The 19,773-nt window shown below is 39.5% G+C and overlaps 1 protein-coding gene across 5 annotated transcripts; it reads right to left on the bottom strand.

The window, feature by feature from the left end:
- Nucleotides 1-1,084: 1,084 nt before the first annotated feature.
- On the bottom strand, nucleotides 1,085-19,469 carry NAIP (NLR family apoptosis inhibitory protein). 5 transcript variants are annotated; one of them, XM_075740300.1, is made up of 15 exons: nucleotides 18,846-19,469; nucleotides 16,681-17,260; nucleotides 14,391-14,490; nucleotides 13,843-13,924; nucleotides 12,903-12,954; nucleotides 12,307-12,426; nucleotides 11,680-11,779; nucleotides 11,294-11,369; nucleotides 10,029-10,086; nucleotides 6,019-8,133; nucleotides 5,292-5,459; nucleotides 4,273-4,434; nucleotides 4,076-4,162; nucleotides 3,217-3,381; nucleotides 1,087-2,247 (listed from the first exon to the last, which is right to left on the bottom strand). In XM_075740300.1, the coding sequence occupies exons 2-15, from the start codon at nucleotides 17,255-17,257 to the stop codon at nucleotides 1,883-1,885; spliced, it is 4,227 nt and encodes a 1,408-aa protein (XP_075596415.1). In that variant the 5' UTR covers nucleotides 17,258-17,260; nucleotides 18,846-19,469; the 3' UTR covers nucleotides 1,087-1,882. The 5 variants fall into 5 exon arrangements, with proteins under 5 accessions (XP_075596419.1, XP_075596416.1, XP_075596415.1 ...); XM_075740304.1 differs by lacking the exon at nucleotides 6,019-8,133 and having other exon boundaries at nucleotides 1,085-2,247; XM_075740301.1 differs by lacking the exon at nucleotides 5,292-5,459 and having other exon boundaries at nucleotides 1,086-2,247.
- Between the last annotated feature and the right edge of the window lie 304 nt (nucleotides 19,470-19,773).

Here is a 19,773-nt window from a genome sequence, read left to right on the forward strand (position 1 = left end):
AAAAGCAAACTTAGGAAAAGCAGACTGTGGAAAGGTAGTGTACGTACAGACTTAGATTTCAGTGCTTACACTCTTAACTCATGTAGAATAAAGGCTTGTGGTGGGTTGACCCTGGCTGAGGGCCAGGTGCCCACCAGAGCCGCTCTATCACTGCCCTACTTCTCTAGACAGGGGAGAAAAGGTGTAACGAAAAGCTTGTGGGTCGAGATAAGGACAGGGAGAGATCATCTAGTTATCATCACGAGCAAAACAGACTGAACTTAGGGAATTCATCTAATTTATTACTAAGCAAAACAGAGTAGAGGAATGAGAAATAAAATCAAATCTTAAAACACCTCCCCCCACCCCTCCCATCTTCCCGGGCCCAACTTTACTCCCGGCTTCAACCTCTGCCCCACCCAGCGGCACAGGGGGACGGGGAATGGGGGTTACGGTCAGTTCATCACACGGTGTTTCTGCCGCTTCCTCATCCTCAGGGGGAGGACTCCTCTCATTGTTCCCCTGCTCCAGCGTGGGGTCCCTCTCACAGGACACAGTCCTTCACAACCTTCTCCAACGTGAGTCTCTCCCACGGGCTACAGTCCTTCATGAACTGCTCCAGCGTGGGTCCCTCCCATGGGGTGCAGACCTTCAGGAGCAGACTGCTCCAGCGTGGGTCCCCCACGGGGTCACAAGTCCTGCCAGCAAACCTGCTCTGGCCTGGGCTCCTCTCCTCTCTCCACGGATCCACAGGTCCTGCCAGGAGCTTGCTCCAGGGGGACAGCCTGCCTCACCATGGTCTTCACCACGGGCTGCAGAGGGAATCTCTGCTCTGGCGCCTGGAGCACCTCCTCCCCCTCCTTCTGCACTGACCTCGGTGTCTGCAAAAGCTCTCTCTAGCTTCTTTTTTCTCTTTCTTAAATATGTTATCACAGAGGCGCTGATTGGCTTGGCCTTGGCCAGCGGTGGGTCCATCTTGTAGCTGGCTGGCATTGGCTCTGTCAGACACAGGGGAAGCTTCTAGCAGCTTCTCACAGAAGCCACCCCTGTAGCCCCCCTGCTACCAAAACCTTGCCACACAAAACCAACACAAGGCTGCAGCCACAAAACTAGACAGTAATTTAGTTTAATGCTAGTGTTTGCTTTTTCAGGGAAACTAGCCAAATACAGGGCCGAACTTTGATGTGTTCAGTTCCTTTTCCTACTATGGTTGAGTGTAAGAAAAGTTTTCCCACAAATAATTGAGCAAAAAGAGAAAGACATAATCTTAACTTCCCTAAGCGATTTTGAAGGCTTTTTCTTAATTTTCTAGCTGAAGTAAATTAAGATTGGTTGCAGTGATGTAAAGCTTCCAAATCAGCTGTGCTGCAGCTCTTCATTGCTAAAGAAAGAGACGTAACTGCCACCTGCCTCAGTCAGCTAGTCCAGTCTTAGTATCTGGCATTATGTTACAAAAAGTGGTCTTTATTGGTTTTTAACACTAGTAAAATCCAGCATCCAGTATTATTTTTAGTGCAGTCCTGACCATAAAGGGTTTTAGGATTTTTATTTCATAAGTTATTAATGTAATTGATTTCATTGCAAGCAAAACAACTGAATAGAAATAATAAATAGGCTTTAAGCAAAATTTTACATTTTTCTTTGGAAGAAATCACTTTGGTACAATCTATAACAACCATATTTGCAAAGCAAGTCAGGTATTAGAGTTACATTAATCCTGTCTTCTACTCGTTGATCCATTTACATTAACCTAACCCTGCTGTGGAAGAGACTGGCATGTTTCATCCTGGTAAAAATTTTACAATATATGTTTATTTGCAATGCAGGTGTATAATTCGTAATAAAAGAAGGAGGAGGAAAAACAAAACAAAACAAACAAAACTACTAACACTCTCAAACTTTTCTAGTCTTGAAAGTTTGGTGAAAGTGGCAAGACCCACTGCCAAGATAATTTTAAACTCCTAGACTGGGGATGCTGCTCCTTCATGATATCAAACATTTTAAGGTCCTCTGCGTCAAGGAGCCAACCGAACATTACTATTGTCACGAGACCAGGCAGTCGAGAAACACACTGGACAAAAGCTGTCACTGTTGATGCACTGGCTTTGATCTGATGTGTGAACATACGGCTAATGTTCAGCTCTTTTAAAGCAGGCATGTTATTAAGTGTTCTAAAGAAGTTTCTCCAACCAGTTTCTGTAACATCATGATTTACTGACAAATAGAGATTTTCAAGCTTCTGGAAACCTCCACGGTTTGCAACCTTTGCTGCAAAAATAAACAGACATCAGTAAGGATTTAAAGATGCTCCAAACCCATGTGAAACACTAATGAAAATATAGTGAAGCTGAGGTATTGTACATTAAAAATAAAAGTTGTTGCTATGAAGTTGAAAAAAGTAGAACTTTGAGCTCAACTCATTTATGCATTTTTATACTTCAGACTGAGGAGACTGATAAAATAGAGGCTACTTTTAACAGGCACATTAATGCCTAGTAGAGTAAGATACCAGTGTGTTTATGAGTGTTAGAATACCACTTTTGCAGAGCAAAGCAAATAGAACGCCAGCCTATGCAACCACTTGCGGTCAGGCACCAGATCAGCTTTGCACAGATGCAAGATAATGAGTTTAACAATATCTCCCTCATGCCCATGCACCATCACATCTGCTCTGGAGTCTTGCCTTACGGTCAGCCTACTTACAAGATGGGACTCTTGTCATCATATCACTATATACTAAAATGTATGTAAAAAATAAGGGAGATGATATGACACTTGGCATTTGCTTACAAAAGAAGACATTTTCCCTAGCCTATATACGAGGTGGTAGTTTTAAGACTACACTAAATAAGTATTAAATTCAATAAATATTTTGGTAATACACAGTTTTAACAGCTAGGGGATATAAGCTAATATAACTAGCAACAAAGTTATGAAGCTCTATTTTAAGTCAGTTTTTTTTATCATTGATTATTTTTCTTGTAATTTACATTGTTTTGTAGAAGACAAGGGGAACTGAGGCATTTCAAAAGTATATGAGCAGCCTGAATACTCTTTGATAAGCAAGAAATAGTTTGGCCTGTGTATAGAACAAACAGGAAGAAACGATACCCATTAAAAATTACAAATAATTTGCAATTGTAATGTATACAAACAGAAGGTTAATTGATCCTGAAGCAGTATCTTCTCTACTCAGAAAGGTTATTTCACATTTGAAGTTCTCTCCTTTAAACTCACCTATTTCTAATAGGCCGTCATCATCCAGACATAGGATAAATGAGAAGCATCTGAGGTGCAGCAGGTGTAGACACTGCTGCACAATCAGTTTGGCTGCAGACTTTATTCCCTTTCCTGCAGGAAGGATGAGCTCCTCCATGTTAAGAACACCACCTAAACTATGTGCTGCAGAGAGAAGACCACCATTCCTGTTAAGATTAAACAAGTATACTTTTCCTAAATCTTGTAATGCCAATGAGTGACAGCAGCAGAGCCGAGTAAAAAAACACATTTAAATTTAGATTCCAGGCAATAGGTTACTGTCAGCTTTCTTTTCTCAGGTTCGCCTCCGCCATTGTTGTGAACATCACTTCACTCTAACTCCATAGCTTGAAAAGGTCATCAACAGAAAAGGCAGAAGTACTTCTCCAGAAAGGGTCTAAGAGGTCTCATGAGTCCTCTACAGATAAAAGGAATCTTCCATGTTTCCAAACTCAAGGGACCCACAGGAAAAAAAATAAGGTAATCCTCCCTTCCCAAAATGCAAGCCTTTTCAACCTTTCCCTGTTTCCTATAGACATGGCTTTTGCAGGAGGACCATCTTGGCTTTCAGGGGTGCCAAACACCTCTGGTTCCATAGTTTAGGACAGCCATCCATCTCACTGGGCTCATCCCTCTCAGAAGGACGTGAATGCATGCCCTTCATCAAACTGCTTTGTGAGACCTGATTTAACATTCTAGCTCTAGATACTCTCCCGTATCTCAGATGGCATTTAAGCTGTTCAAGTTATTTCTTAAGCTCTCCAAAAGAACCTGAAACAAAATAATTCTGTTTAAATGCAACAAATGCAATCAGCCAAAAGGAAAGATAGGTACAAACCAAAGATTTCACAAGCTTCCTTGTCATCAAAATATTGGCTTCCAAGACCCAACACTTTGAGAGAGACAAAATTGGGCAGAGCAGCAGCTAGGCAGAAAGAAAAAAAAAAAGCACATTGTCATTCTTGGAACTTAAAATTAGTAGTTTCTCTCAACTATTAAGTTTTAAAAAGTTTTCTGTGTTAAAAAATTTCCTACCTAAAGAAAGCAAATCTTGATCTCTCAAAAATGACCCAGTTAACTTGATTTCTGTTAATTTCTTGCATGAAGAAATTGCTGTCAGAAGGGATTCAGAATCAAAGTAGCTGGAGCAGTCCAGGTGAAAAACAGAGAGGTCTTGGAAGCTCTTAATAAATTCAACTACAAAATAAAGTATTGCAACACTGGAGAGTCATTGTGTAAAAAATCAAGAAGGTTCTGCTAGCTCCACCTGTGAACTTTACTGTAGAGAGAAGCATCTTCTATCACAACAAAAGCAAGTGAGACACATAAAAAGCTGACTCATGATGGATCATTCTGGCCTTAAAATGCAAGCAAGTTTTGCTATAGATTCATATCTGGTTTCTTTCACATGTGAAAAATATTCTAGTTTTTCAACATTTAGCGGGACAGAAACTCCATAAACACCTTCCCGCTAAAGTCATTAGTTTTAGGTACATTGTACACCCCTATCTGACAGTATATTGAAGGTGCAGCTCACTGAATATTGTTGGTTTGCACTGTATGTTTATATTGAAGTACAGCTGGATAGTCATTATCACAGTGTACAAAAAATTGGTTATCTAAGGGCCCTGGACTTAAAAGTGAGCTTCTTCCTGGAGTAAGGCAGCTAAAACCAGAAGTCAGACCTGCTCGTTGATGTGTCAGAGCACCTCTGCACATGATCTGGACTCAGTTGCTAATTGTGCTCCCTTCTCTTCTTCCTCCCAGCGGACTGTGAGTGGTGAGAAGGGAGAATACTCACTCCAGGAAAACAAAGAGCACAGTCCCGCTTGTTTCTCCATACTAACTTATGGAGATCAATAGCTAACGTACTGAAAGGTTCAGTTCCTTTTTTCCGTTGGGGTGGTAAATTCAAGGTAGAAGCTGTAGGGCAGAAGCAATGGGAAGGCAACTCAAAGATGCTACATGCCTGTTAAAGGAGAAATTAAAACTGCTACTCAGTATTAACAAGTTCCAGTGGAATACAGTACCTAAAGTTTTAAAGTGCACCTTACCCAGCCTAGAGCAGTTTTCAAGCTTCATTCTGCTCATCAACAATTTCTTCATGTTACGGAGATTTTTGAAGCCATCAGGTATTGTGTCAAATACATTGCAGTTCTCACATTGACTCACTGACAGTTCCTCCAGGCAGATGAATTTGTCCAAATTTGAAAAAAGTAGTTCTGTGATGAAGCCAGACAAACATACAAAGAAACTGAATTGATCTGTTTGATCCCTCTGTTCTGACAATTTGCCAAGGTTTTTGTAGCTGAACTTCACTATTTCACATCCCAACATCTTTGGCTTCCATTCTCTTGACTGCTGCTTCCTATCCTCCTTGTACCACTGCCCTTCCCTGCCAACCTATCCTCATTGAGGCTTCTGTTGCTTGCAGCCTGAGTATACACCTGGCAGGACCCTATAAATACACCTGCACTGCCCACTATCCTTCTATTTTGAAAAGCCAGCACAGACCCACCCAGATGAAGTGCAGTTCTGCCTCTGTAGTGACATACATCTCTTAGATCAAAAACCAGTACTGAGGTCATAGTCTGAAATTAGGGGCCAGGGTGGAAATCTGTTAATGCAGAATGGCTGCCTATCCCTGGAAATGCGTGTGGTAGAAGACAGCTTTATTATTCATGGATATGGAGCTGTTCAGTTGTCAGGCACCAAGGGGAGAGGAAGAAAAAGGGAACTAGGGAGAAAAATTACATTCTGCCAAAATTCAGTACGCTGTACCTGGTATTTCTTTTTCATCTACCTCAAGACATTCCACAAAAGACATCGACAGAAGTAATTCTTGCTCTGTTGTGCTCAGGTTAAGATGATGTAGACTACATTTTTTAAAATGCTCCTTGTACTGTTCAATAGCTGGTCGGATAACTTCTATGAGTCCAGGACTGTTACTCAACCGAAGTTCAATATAATCCGAAATGGAAAACAGTGTCATCAAATTTCTGAGGTCAGCTTCCTGAAGGGAACTGATGTTTGTGAATGTACATTTTAAAAGCGGCATCTTCCTTGTTGTAAGTAGGAAAGGACATACGATAGAGTCTGGTAGATGTCTTTGTATCAGAGAAAAAAAGCTATTAATGTTTTTTTCTTTGATTTTTTGTGCCATGTCTTTAAAAAGTGTAAATGCAGGAGCGTAATCCCGGTCAATTGTTGGCATCTCCAGTGAAGAATAGCAAGTGGCTATCTCAGATACATTAAATGCTTGTTTGTGTTCACTTCCTTGTACTGCAACCTGAAAACTACTGGGTAGAGACAGTGATTCTGGGTAATCCTGAAAAAACCTCAAGTTAGGTTTTTGTGATAGTAAAAATGAACTTAACCAAATATCTTTGCCTCTTAGGAACTGAAGAATGATTGGGGCACACACAGAAACGGTATTAGTGCTGTAAACTACAGAAGTAGCAAAGTCCAGTAAATACTGAATGAAAACTGGAAGAAGCAGTTTTGGATCAATAAAACTTAACTGGTCAATTAAACACATTCTTATTGGCAGGTCTGAATGGTGCTGCAGATGTTCATCGTTTTCTGACTGGCTTTCCAATGACTGCTTGCAGTCAATCAATTTAAATAAATGGGATATAATTTGGGGGACTGCTTTGGAAGAAAAGCTGCAAGCATAAACCAATAAAAAATTATAGCGCCCAGCAACTTTTCTAAATGTATTGATTTGCTGCAAGTACTGCAGCCCTTGCTCCAGTTTTTCTTTTTCATCAGAAACCAGGAGCTCGCTCAGTCTTCTCCCTGCAAGAAACTCCTGGAACAAGGGGTGAAAGAATTTATAAACTGGATGAAGCCTTTGGGCAGTAAATTTGCTCAGTAAACCCAGCCTAACAGCTTCATCTCCATCAACGCCTGCTTCAGACAGATCATACTCGGTGAACTCAAAGGATGGCTTAAAAAGACCGATTAAGGCAAGCTCACCACATGAGGAAAACATAGCCAGTACATGTTCTCTTTCTTCACTGTGTTTTAGTAAGTGATAGAGCAGATAGGCTTTAAAAATAGCCTTATCACTGATTATGTCACCCTTTGGGTGCTGTACCCAATACGCAGCAAGAGACACCATGAAAAGTGGTGTCGTTATAATGGTCTGCATAGACTTTTTAAACTCCAGCTGAAAGAGAAGCTGCTCCACAAGGCTGATATTGCAGGAGAACAATTTCTTCAGTATATATAGAGTGCTGGACAGAGGGAACTCTCCGATGCTTAAAGTGGTGGCTGCATACTTGCGAATTTCTCTCATCCTGTTAGTACGGACAGCAACAACCAAGCAATGCTGGTAGAGATGGTTCTTTTGTATAAGTTCCTCTACAGCTTGGGGCACTGAATTCATTTCACTGTAGTCATCCAAAAGAAATAAGACCTGGTTTTTCAGTGGCTGAATTACATCTCTTAGAGTAGTTTCTGTTAGTGGTCCCACAAATCCTACTGGTTGATTGCATATGATATCAGCCATGCTCTGATCTGATCTTGCATAAGTCAGGGAGAGATAAAATACAAACTTAAACCTGCTCAGAATGGGGCAGCAGCCTGAGGCCCAAAGAAGAGCTATTTTCCTGAGCAATGCTGTTTTTCCACTTCCTGCTTCACCTTCCAGCACAATGGTGGAGTTAAGGTTTGCAAGGATTTCATGAAGAAAGAGCTGCTGTATTGGTTGATCATTAATATCCTTTGAGACAACTGATAGGTCACCATAGAGTAATTTCAAATCAATTGCCAAATGGTTTGAGTTCCCAAAGGAAAATAATTTGCTGAAGCTGTTATCGTTGTAAGCCTTTGTAAGTTGTTTGGTCAAGTTCTTTGCTTCTTGAGGACACTGATTTTCAACAACTGTCATGTCTGCAAAAGGATGACATTAAATAATAAAACCTCATGAACAGTTGATTCTGTACACAAAAGTCAGATATAGTCAGCTGTCTGTTAAATTGGAGTAATAAGTACCTGACATTTTCTAGATCATGGAGAAAACTAGTATCACTTCTTCTGGATAAACCAAGTTCCCACAATTTCTCTTTGTCCTGCACAGCTGACTTTGCACCCATCTTGTTTAATGTGGGGTTAGTTTGTGCGTAGCAAATGTTCAAGTGATAAACTTGAGCTAGAAAGCTCTGCTGGACCTGACCTAGCTCTGTGCAGAGACACACTGGTATCCCAGTGCAATGATCCCTAGCCTTCCATGTCCTAGAAAGAATAATTAGCTCAGATGCAGCACTGTGTAAATAGACAACTGAATTGCCAGCCCCACAAGCAGGCTCAGAGAGTGGTGAAGACACATTCAGTTGGCACCATGCAGACAATGTAGTGTTAAACTTGACCTACATATCCTTTCTGGGCCCACATTAGCTTCCTTCAGAGCTGTTGAGTCCCTACACCACACACCAAGCTGTTGCTCTGCCAGGGTTTCTGAGTTCTGGTACAGTGCATCAATTCTGGACAGAGGCAGCTATGTTGTCTGTGTCCATAGTACAGTTTATCCACAAAATAGATAATCTGCCCCAAAACAAATGTGTGGGAGCTGTACTTTGGTATTTCCAAACAGCTGAAATAAGGTAAATGTACTTTTACATCAATGTAATTATACAAATACATAGTATATGTATTGCCAAAAAACCCCACAGTACTCTGTTATACCAGATGAAGCAGTACCATTTTATTCTTTGCATATTCAACAAAAGTGCAATGAACCCCAGAAACGCTCACTGGTTCTTCCTGCAACTCACTAAGAGATGACATCAGAGAGCTCCTTTTCTGAAGAATTTCAGCCAAGATAGGGTATATTTATGCCATAGCCTGGAGAACTAGGACTTCCTACCAGAAACAGCCACAGTCCCTTTCAGTACAATGGAGATGTACATGTTGGTGAATACAAAGAATGAGCAAGCATTTTCATTAATAAACTGGCAACTGTGACTTTTATTATTCCCTTCACCATTTCAATACCATGAGGTTTAAAAGTATTACTATGCTTTCTGAGTTCTAAAATGTGCTTCTAGTGCCTTCAAAAATTACAGAATGACTCCATCTGATACATATATTCCAAATAATTTTGTCATTTCTGGGAGGTAGTAATAGCCAGCTTTGGATTAACAGAAGGCTGTGAAAGCAAGCACCTGGGCAGTGCCACTACAGCAAATTTACTTTTGAGTTTATCAGCTCTGTGCTTGCACATCAGTACTGTTCTGCAGCAACGCAGTGTGAACTCATTGTGTATGAACTCTTCATACAAGTGTGTATGAAATCCACACACTTGTATCAACAAAACCACTCCCTTGAAATGGCCTTAGTATTCGGAAAAAGGAAGGATTAGAAGCAAAAGATAGTAGAAGGTTATTCCAACTTACTTTCTTTTGTGTCTAAAAGCATGTACATATAATATGTTGTATGCAGCTGATATACATTTGCAATTTTCCAAAACATGAATGAAAAAAATCATACCATATTGTCACAAAATATTTTAGTTTGCTTATATGCCTCATCTGCACAGAGGTGACTTTTGCCCGCTAAAGGATTGGTTTATATTCATAGATTACAAAAGCAAGTAGTAGCTGACAGATTCTCTACTATTTGTTGTCCCTATATATGGACAATCCATAAATCCTAACTCATTCCTTACTTCAGTGAAAATTTTTTCTTACTAAGTAAGGGCCAAATCCAGAAAACCATTAACAATACTCTCAAACTAAAATGTAAATTCAACACTGCCATCCTTGCAAGTGAGGCTGCACAGTACTTACCAGCTCCTACAGAACGTAGGGTTGCTTTCTCTTCAAGATGTGCTTTACAAGGAGTTTGCTAGAACAAAAATAAATCCAGTTATACTCCCTTAAATATTTATTATTTAGTTCAAACTGAGTTGCTTAGGTACCAGCAAGCACCAACAGCTACAAGGGCAATTTACAACAGATGCAGTACTAGCTCTGTATTTTCCAACACTAGCAATATTCTTTTACTCCTCCTAGAAGCAGGACCTCAGCCATATGCCTCATTATATTTCTCTCTCTCTCCCCGTAAGCTTCTTCCATCCCAGAGTTTTGCTGCCTGTCTACTAAGGATACGAAGCCCAGCTCTGGTATGACACAGATGCATAACCTTGATGCAGACATCTGAGAGAAAGCCGTGAGACAGTCTGCAGAAGTGCAGGGAAGATACCGCTACAGGCAGAGGGAGAGACAGGGTGGCTGATGGCCGGAGGACTCTGCCCAGCAGAGACCCTTCGTTTGCCTGAGCGGGGTGGTGAGCTTGCTAATGCTCAGCCTCAGAGCTCATAACATCCCATCTGTCTTTAGCATGAGTTAGCCAATAAGGAATTGCTTTGTACTTCCCAGTTACGTATGTCCTCACGATGGCCGAACAAACTGATTCAAGAGAGGAGCTGTGAGATCTCCCATGATAACACATGCTGCACAAAACCCCTCCACTAGCCTCTCTGCAGTCCCTCAAATTTGGACTCAGCGTTCCCCCTCCCACCAGCCTCTGCAGTGGCCCCTCAACAGCCCTGCGATTCCTGTGGCTGTGCCCAGCACCCCAAACTGGGGTACTTTGCTACGGACAGAGCAGCCCAGGGGTCCAGGGGCTGTTGCGCACATTACAATTTGCCAGCAAAGGATTGCTGTTAATTACTGAAAAGCTGATTGCCAGTAGCTGCCCTGAAGAGACAACTCAGGTCAATGCCTGCAGGCAGGCAGCCGCTATTTGGGGATATGTGTTTGAACACCGCAGGTACCGGAGCCACGGGCTCAGAAACACCTCTACAGAGGCAGAGGGGAGCTGCCGCTGCCTGCACCATGCTGATGCAGGTCACATTCCCCTACATATTCAGCTACCTCTGAAATGTAGTGCATTCGAAAGTCTGGCTGGGATGAAGAACTGCAATAAGCTGCCATTGCTGCTCGTTCTGCATGCACATGCACAGAGGCTCCCTGTAACTGGAAACGTCATTCAAAATTGCAAAGCATGAATATTGTTTCACTAACAGCAAATACCGCAGACTAGGCCAAACCTGTACAGACTGTAATGTCGATGGGCTCTCTGGTTGCTCTTCCAGTGACTTTCCAAGTACTTCCAAGCAGTTGGAACTAGAATGATGTTTTCAGAAGACAGAGCAGTTAGTGCAATGCGTTGCTTCAATTACTTACATTTGGCAGAATGATGGAACTATTTCACAAACACTCTTTTTTAAAAAAAACCAACTTTTACTGAATTTCTATATTTAAATATTAACTAAAAAAACCCAACAGTTTTCACAGAGGCACAATGCCCTATGAAATCAGGAAACATATAGTTATTTATATACATTTGAAGTAGTATTAAAAAAAACAACAGCAAAAGTGTATGGCAACTTTCATCACACAGCAGGAAATTATCTTAAGATACTCAGTCACTCACTCAGGGAACCATTTTGCATGTTCTTTCATTGGATCTTCACCTTCTTCCCATTCCCTTAAGCAACCTGCACAGTTGAAGCACTGTACCCTATCACCTTCTCCTGCAAGCAAGAAATTACACACCTCAAAAATGGTCATGTGCATGATTTTTTTTTTCCTTACTAACATGCCAATAGCATAAAAACTGCAACAGTACACTTGTTTCATGAGTTTACTTTGGTGACTTCTATCTGTTACTGGAATTACATGCTTTTAAAATCATGAATAATAAAAATTAAATCAAGGAAAATCACAGAATTGAGAGATGTGCCATTATTGTCCTTTTAGTAACACCAGACAAATGAATATACAAATGCCCAGATAAATGCTTTCTCCTTTCTAAAAACATATCCTCCTTGCAACTCTTCACTCTGGCTTTCACCTCAGACAGGTCATTCCATTTTGATGCACTTGCTCCAGCTTTTGCAAAAGCCATTCTGATTTTGCAGCTGCGGTACTGTCCTTACTGAAAGCTAAAGCAAGATTTTAATTAGGTACCAGGATTATCTTGAACCACTGTCCCACCTGCATTGGAAAGTGGATCTTTTACTTGTCCTGTGTTTATATAGCTAACAAACTTGGTTCAAACCTGTATAGAAAAACCCGGCTTTAGCAAGAGCAGTGGCTTCAACATGGGCTTCTGCTGGCCAAGTTTTAAAAGAGTCCAGTCGAACGCCTTCATCCTCAAAGATGTTGAAGTTGAGATCACCTTTGCAACCAAAGATATTTGATTTGTTAGGAAAGCTTTAACCTGCCAGCAGATTCTCCAAAGCAGGAACAGAACTAGGTTGCAAACATCTCAGGCTTATAACAAAGCAAAAACACAACTGCAGAACTGTATCTTTCAGACATTATAAATGTGATTCTGGATCTATAGTACAGATTAAAATTTCGGTTTTTCTTTCAAAGCCTTCAGGTTTCTTTTATTTTTCACCTCTTTCTTACACAGGCAGATACAAGTGAGATATATCTACCCAAGCAGCATGTTTTATATTTAGATTCTATAAAGAGCAAACAGAAATACAGAACAAATAATCTTTCATACATGTAATCTTGCTTCAATAAGAAACAACAAACAAGGCAACAGTCTGGAGCAGCTTTCATTGTTAATGGCGATGTACAATAAAAATACGAAGGTGTTATTTTCTAATGAAAAGCTAACAGTCAGTATACTCTATTTTTTACCTGTTGCAGTAGATAAATTCTCCTTCATAAAGGAAGCTGTGAAATGCCTCCCCTAGGCAGAAAATTAAAAATTAATACTTATTTCTATTATGCATTCTATTTTAATTTCACTCTTCAGCTAAATGAGAGAAATAACTAGAATGTATTAACAGGGCTAGTACTAACTATCAACATTTTAATGCTTTCAGTTTGAGAGAGAGAATTTTCTGAAACAGAACTGACTAATGACAGGTTACTATTAATGAGAAGAATTGGCTCTCCTCAGACTCTAAAGAAAGAGAGATAGCACTGATGCTCTTAAGATATCCGAGATGGTGTTTTCCAAGCAATACTTGCAGTCCTCTTATCTTACATCAGCTAATGGGTTTAGCTTCCGGAAGTTTTGAGATTTTTGAGGCACAGGGATTTTAATCATGAAAGATCTCACATACGTTATATTTTTTTCCTGATGAAAGCAAGTCCCCCAAACAAAGATAAAGGTGTACAAGAAGAGCTGACAGGGTAGAATTCACCTAACCTGACTCCAGCCATGCAGAAGTGCTTAGTTTAGCATATTCATCTACAACAATCTTCCTAATAATATATATGTATAAGTGCCATGAAGAGTTAATTCATCTGTCTGCCTTCAAGTAGGATAAATGCCAATTAGAGGTATGTTGCTTTTCATCAATGGACTTCCTAGGTACTGCCTAGGCAAGCAGCTTGGACATACACATCAAAATAAACTTACATAAAACAAATTCTGCCTAGACTCCATAGTAGTGTTAATTACATATGCAATTATATACAGCTTTTGGGTTGTTGGGGTTTTTATTTTTTTTAGGAGGGAGAGGGTGGAAATAAGGGTCAAGGCCTAATTTGCCTATCTTCAAGTCCTGGATAACGCCTCCTTGAGGTGTATTCCATGATAAAGGAAGATTGAAATAGATTACAAGATTACCACTACTCCAACAAATCCACCATAGGTTTCAATGTACTTTTTAATTTCCTCACTTGATTTCTTACTTTGAAGGAATTCACACCTATTAAAAAAGCCGAAAACATTATTCGTAAGCATTTATTCCAACTAATATTCTGCAAGCAGTGTTTCAGTTAAGAAGTGCATACTCAAGATTTTTCACAACAGAAACAAAGGCAAAATTTTTGTTGAAATTAGCATTGCTCATGCAACATAGTGACTATCTGAGAAATAATCAGCTGGCTTTTGCTCAATGAAAAGCCCATGGGAGATCTCTAGAGAGTATGTAAAACAATAAAACAATATATACAGAATAATTACAAAGTTAGGGATAGCAAAATTATAGTGTTCAGTTCTCAGAAATAAAGATCTGCTGAAATTGATTGTCTCAATATAACAACTTTGAAGACAAAAATGTGGGATTTTTTGTTTGCTTTCAAGCATTGTTGCTGAAGATTAAAAAAAAAAATCAAAGCAAATCAAACTTTTTGTACATTTAAAAATATTTCTAGGACAGTCAGCCAACTTACTCAGGAAACCATTTAGCATGTTCTCTCCAAGGATCATCACCATCTTCCCAATTTCCCAGACATCCACCACAAGCGAAACACTGCACTGTATCTTTCTTGCCTGCATGTAAAGGATTACAGATCTCAGAGATAATCACACATTTGTGTGTTTTACTTGCTCGCACTCTAGCCACGTGAGCATGAGTATACAAGTGTATATCATTGATCCAAAATTTGTAGCTAAGGGAAGTCTTTTTCTTAGATTACAGCAACTGAAATGAAAAAAGTTTACAAAACTGCTTAGATTTCCATTTTATTTCAGTTGGGTCAGTCTGGGTCTAAACTTGGTGCAGATCCAAGAGTGAAAATATAGGATAGATCTTTCCATCCAAATAAAACTCCAGAGATATCTGAGAAATTGTACAGGCTTGATAAATAAACTTGTCTTTTCTGGTTTTTTGTTCGTTTGCTTTTGGGTTTTTTGTTGTTGTTGTTTGGTGTTTTTTTTTTTAATTTTGCTTTCTAGCTAGTCAGTTTATTTGTAAAAGTTAAGTAAGTGAATAATTCTAGAAACCAATGGACTAAGAAGGGAGAACTAGAATTTCTGTCCCTAAGTTACCATATTGATAGTCATTATAAATGTGGAAGACAGACTGGTCAGTCAAATGCTGTAATGCCAGTATATAAAATATTCAGGGAAAACTGAGTAAACAGTGCTAGAAGGAAATGGAATATCAGATCTTAATGACATCTTAGAACAAAATCGAACTAACCAACAAAGAGCAAAGATTTTCTACAGACTGGAATTTCAGGTCTCTATTGCAATAATACTGTTCTTGGTCCGTATTACCAGCCAACCAACCAGTACGACAAAACTGAGTAACGTAATGCTCAAAGAAATGGGAGAGACACTGGGCAAGAAATAGAATTGTACCCAGTGACTCCAGTTATCCCCCAAGTGGACAGCACAGATACCACCTTGAGATGCAAAGTAGAGAGGATTTTTTTTTTTTTTTTTCTTAAGAGGCCATCAGGCATAATCTCATGGGGCAACTGGTTAGCAAATCTACAAGGTGATGTGACTTGCTATTGAGAAATGCACTGGGAACAGCTCCAAGTCTCATAGTGGAAGTGTCACTGTGTAACCATGACTGTCATTTACTTAGATGCAACGTCCCCCCCCCAGAAACAGGGAACCTACTAAGGCTTGTGTTAAACTTCAGCAACAGGAACTGTGTAAAGCTAAGGAAGCTGAAATGTCTGACTAAATAAAATGAACCAACCAAAAAAACCAAAACAAAATACCCACCCCCTCACGCTCCCCCCTCCAACTCTCTTACAGGCATTTGGGAGTTTCCTGAAAGATATTTTACTGGAAGTGCAACACCAGTATGTGCTATTTATTAGAAAAGACTTATGAAAAGTTACAGGAAATTAGTATCACTGCTAGGAAAAACAAATCAGATTACAAGAAGGTATCATTCAAAAAGCTGAAGCTTTTAGCAAAGAAAATAGAAGGCTCAAAAGCTCTGGCAGATGAAGTGTGAAAATAAAATCAGGCAGGCTAGAAAAAAAAAAGTCCAAGAGTAACAAGCTAAAGGAATCAAAACCTTCTTCCAGATAGTGGGAACAAAAAGCCATTGAAAAGAGCTCATAGAGCCAACTGCTGACCAGGCTGTAAAAGAACCATTCAAAAGGGGAAATGCAATTGCAGAGGACTTGAAGTGACGTGCTCTGCAATATTTGAATTCATGTTCACTGCAGAAGAATTCCGGAAGATTCCCATTGTCTAAAGCAGGGGGGCCATACAGCAGAAAGTGGATCCAAAATCTAAGTAATTATGCAATAGGTTATGGCTGAGTGGGGAAAACATAATGCCAATCTTTAAAAAGCACTCTGCACTTTTGGAGGAGAGGAAAAGACATCAGATCTCTAAGCCTGGCATCTGTTACAGACAAATAAGCAGTAAAAAGTACAATTATGCCACTGTACACACCCATGATTAATCCACATCTTAAACAGTGCATGTGATTGAGATCACCCCAGCTAAAAAAAATAGTGTATTAGAACAGGAAAAGGTGCAGAGAGCAGCAAAAAGGGTCAACAAAAATGTGGAACACCTTCTGCATAAGGAACAGTTGAGGTGCCTATGTTCTTCAGCCTGGGAAAGCAAGCATTTACGGGGGATACAATACATTACAAAATCATGAGTGGCATGAAAAAAACATTATACCCATTCAAGTATTGTAACTAGAGTCACACAATTTTATAAATCAAAACAGAAATCTCTCCAAGCATTGTTTCTAATTACCTGTAAAGAAAAACCCAGCTCTGGCAAGCAAGTCAGGCTTTGTTCCTCTGGCATAAAATGGCCACCCATCAAAGGACTGCAGCCTCGCGTCCTCCCCACTGTACCTGTAGGCGTGCTCTGCTGGGTTCTCCAACTTCTGAACACGTATGTCATACTTTGAAATATTACCCACCTCTTTGCCCAGGACAAATTCACAAGTAGGACGAAATTTCTTGTGCTGTTCATATGGGGTACATCTAACCTTTGTGGTAAATAAAACTAATCCACAGCAAAAACACTGCACACTAGATTTAACAAGTGTGTGATAAAACCCAGCAGCTGCCATTTCTGTCAAAGACCATGATGAACGAGATGTATAGGACAAGAAGGACTTTAATCTGTTGTGCTCATTTCTCATGGTAGGGTTGTAACTGTTCTGCAGCTGTTCACGGAATTCTTGGAATTCTGCCTCCATGTCTTTGGCAAACTTGTGAAAATCAAAGGCTGCATGCGGGAAAAGAGCTTGCATTGCAGAAGGATTCAGCTCATGCATTTCTTTGTCACTTGTCTCCATTGTAGGGTCCTCTTTGGCAGACATTTGCTAAAAAAACAAGGAAGACTACCAAATTATATTACCCATATCTGTTAGATAATATTTAGTCATCATCTCTGTTACCTTAATAACATGGTTTCTACAGCTTATAAACACTTGATTTCACCTTAATATTAAGAGATAAGGTAACTGGAGAGTTTATATAAACAAGTCTACTACAAATCTGAGTCGCCAAATTGAGATTTCTGCTAACTGTGATTGACCACAAGGACAACACAAGTATCCTGAAGCATTTACAACCAAAATAGAGGGAAAGAAGAGACATAAACAGGTGAAATTTGAGTGAGATGACACAGATCAGTGGCAGATCCTAAGAACTTCATCTTGTAGCTTGAAAACCCAGAATGGCCTTGGTAAACCAACATGCCTCTATCATCTCAATTCTTCCATCTCAAAGCCACGACTGCATGTTGCTAGCACACTTAGAATTTCTCCTTAAATGAGGAAAAAAACTGAAACACAATGCCAAATGGAAGATGGGACAAAGTGAGAAGTAGGAAAAAAAAAAAGTATCAAAAAAGCAATTGTTTTATTGTAGAATTTTAAAATTTCAACTGTTTTCAATATAGGTAGTGACTAGCAGGAATTGCATGAAAAGAAACTGAGATTTCATCATCTCAAAACAAAATTAATTTGGCAATAAACTTCATTGCCAAACTCATACCGTCAACACTTCCCTAATAAAGTCATTTTATTAAATGTTAGGTATTTACACTAGGTTTCTCAAATTACATTGTCTTGTAGAAGTAATAACGTTTTGCTGTTATTAGTACTGTGGTAAGACAACCATAGGAAATATTTTCCTATGTGATGGTTCAGAATGCAGCAAACATATCTACAATTCAATTCCATATGGTTAAATTCTGCTCCCAAACGTCTCCAAAGAGCTTTGCTTTATCTCCTCAAATAACTGAAGGATCTTAAGAGATTCACAACATTTACCAAACAAATTAATCCCTAAGAAAATGATTCTAAATCCAGAATCTCCCATCTGTTGGTTTTACTCCTTTACACTGGTTACAAAAATCTCATTCTCCTCTTGTAGGAAAATGTGTGCTAAACAATTTAAGTGCTTTCAATTCCCAAGGCAAAAAGTGCTGCAAATGTTGTAAAAGTCTTCAAGTTCTATTACGTTTTGAAAAACTACTTTCATGAATTGCACTATGGGTACCACATTTCTTTTTCCTAAATATGGAGATGTGATTCTTATTCAAACATGACAACTTCTACAACAGAATTAATCTACTCTCATTTCTTCAGCTAGGAGCCTGCACAATCCAGTAATGCTTCAAAGTTAGTACTTTATAGCATTTTTTTCATCCATAAGCTAAATCACAATCTAGAATTAAAACTGTTTCTCATATTGCATGAGCTAGACCAGGATACCATGTAAGTTCTTCCGAAGTTGTGGTTGTTACACAAAAGTAAAACCAGACATTTCTTTTACTCATATTTTAATTAATGTATTTTCAGCATTTCCAGTATTGGAAATTAGTTACAACCATTAATAGGGATGGTAACTTTTATTCCTGTAAGGAAAATATAAAATGGACAGTAAAGCAAAGGCACTCACCTTTCTGAAATCTCCTTCACTCCACACGACAGTGAGCTCTAGTCGCACTGTGCCTTTCAGCCTCAAACCTCTTGCCACAATTGTGTCCTCAACCCCACCACAGCATGTTTCTGCTTTTTTGTCTCTTCCCTCAACCCTTTATGTCCAAACTGTATTATGCAACATCTTCAGGAAGTGTAAGCATTTCTCACAGGCCTGCTAATAACGTCACTGATTGACTAATCTTCTGGCAGATCTTGTACATGAAAATACAACAAGAATTAAGCAAGTTGTAGCTTCCCACTAGCAAAGGAGACTCGAGATCCACTGAATCCTAGTCAGACTACAGATGAAGGAAGCATTTGCTCCATACTGCTTTAAATAGAAAGGCCACAGATGAAATTCTTTATACATCAGAGAAATGTTGCCCTGAAAGCAATTTTTCAGGACCTAGTTTGCACATCCAGTGAGAAGGGTGGAAAAGTACAAGCCAAATTATTATTCAGACCACCAGCAGATAATGAAGTATATGGCCACAACCTCTACACAGCTTCTACTTCCAAGTATGTTATTTTGGTATCTAGCAAGAGAAAAAGCTAGAAGAGTTTTAAAGTGTTTTGAATTTTTTTTTTTCCATTACAAAATGTTGATTGTGAAGATAAAAATATTATCAGTATACCTAAGACCCAGATTCTTAGGGCCTTCCTTTGGCTTGGAATGGTCTACTAGACCACACCAAAATCCATGAACATGTCCTTTTTCTACTAGTTTTTAGGATACCCTTACTGCAACAGACACTGCAATCACCTGATAGCACAAAGGGCTTATAGGGATTGTTTGACTCAGCACAAAATGAAACACAGATGCTGAAACAGTCATTTTTTCACCAACACAGCAGAATTACTGCATTCAAGCCAACCTACAGGCATAAATAGCAGGAAAAGCACAG

This window comes from Balearica regulorum, chromosome Z, assembly GCF_011004875.1.
Source record: "Balearica regulorum gibbericeps isolate bBalReg1 chromosome Z, bBalReg1.pri, whole genome shotgun sequence".
In the NCBI taxonomy this organism is placed as follows: domain Eukaryota; kingdom Metazoa; phylum Chordata; class Aves; order Gruiformes; family Gruidae; genus Balearica; species Balearica regulorum.

Coding starts and splice junctions, on each gene's coding strand:
- NAIP (XM_075740300.1), bottom strand. CDS start 17,257: ATGTCTGCCAAAGAGGACCCTACAATGGAGACAAGTGACAAAGAAATG. Junction 13,925..14,390: donor CATGCTAAATGGTTTCCTGA/GTAAGTTGGCTG, acceptor CTTTTTTAATAG/GTGTGAATTCCTTCAAAGTA. Junction 2,248..3,216: donor TGACGGCCTATTAGAAATAG/GTGAGTTTAAAG, acceptor TTATTTTTGCAG/CAAAGGTTGCAAACCGTGGA.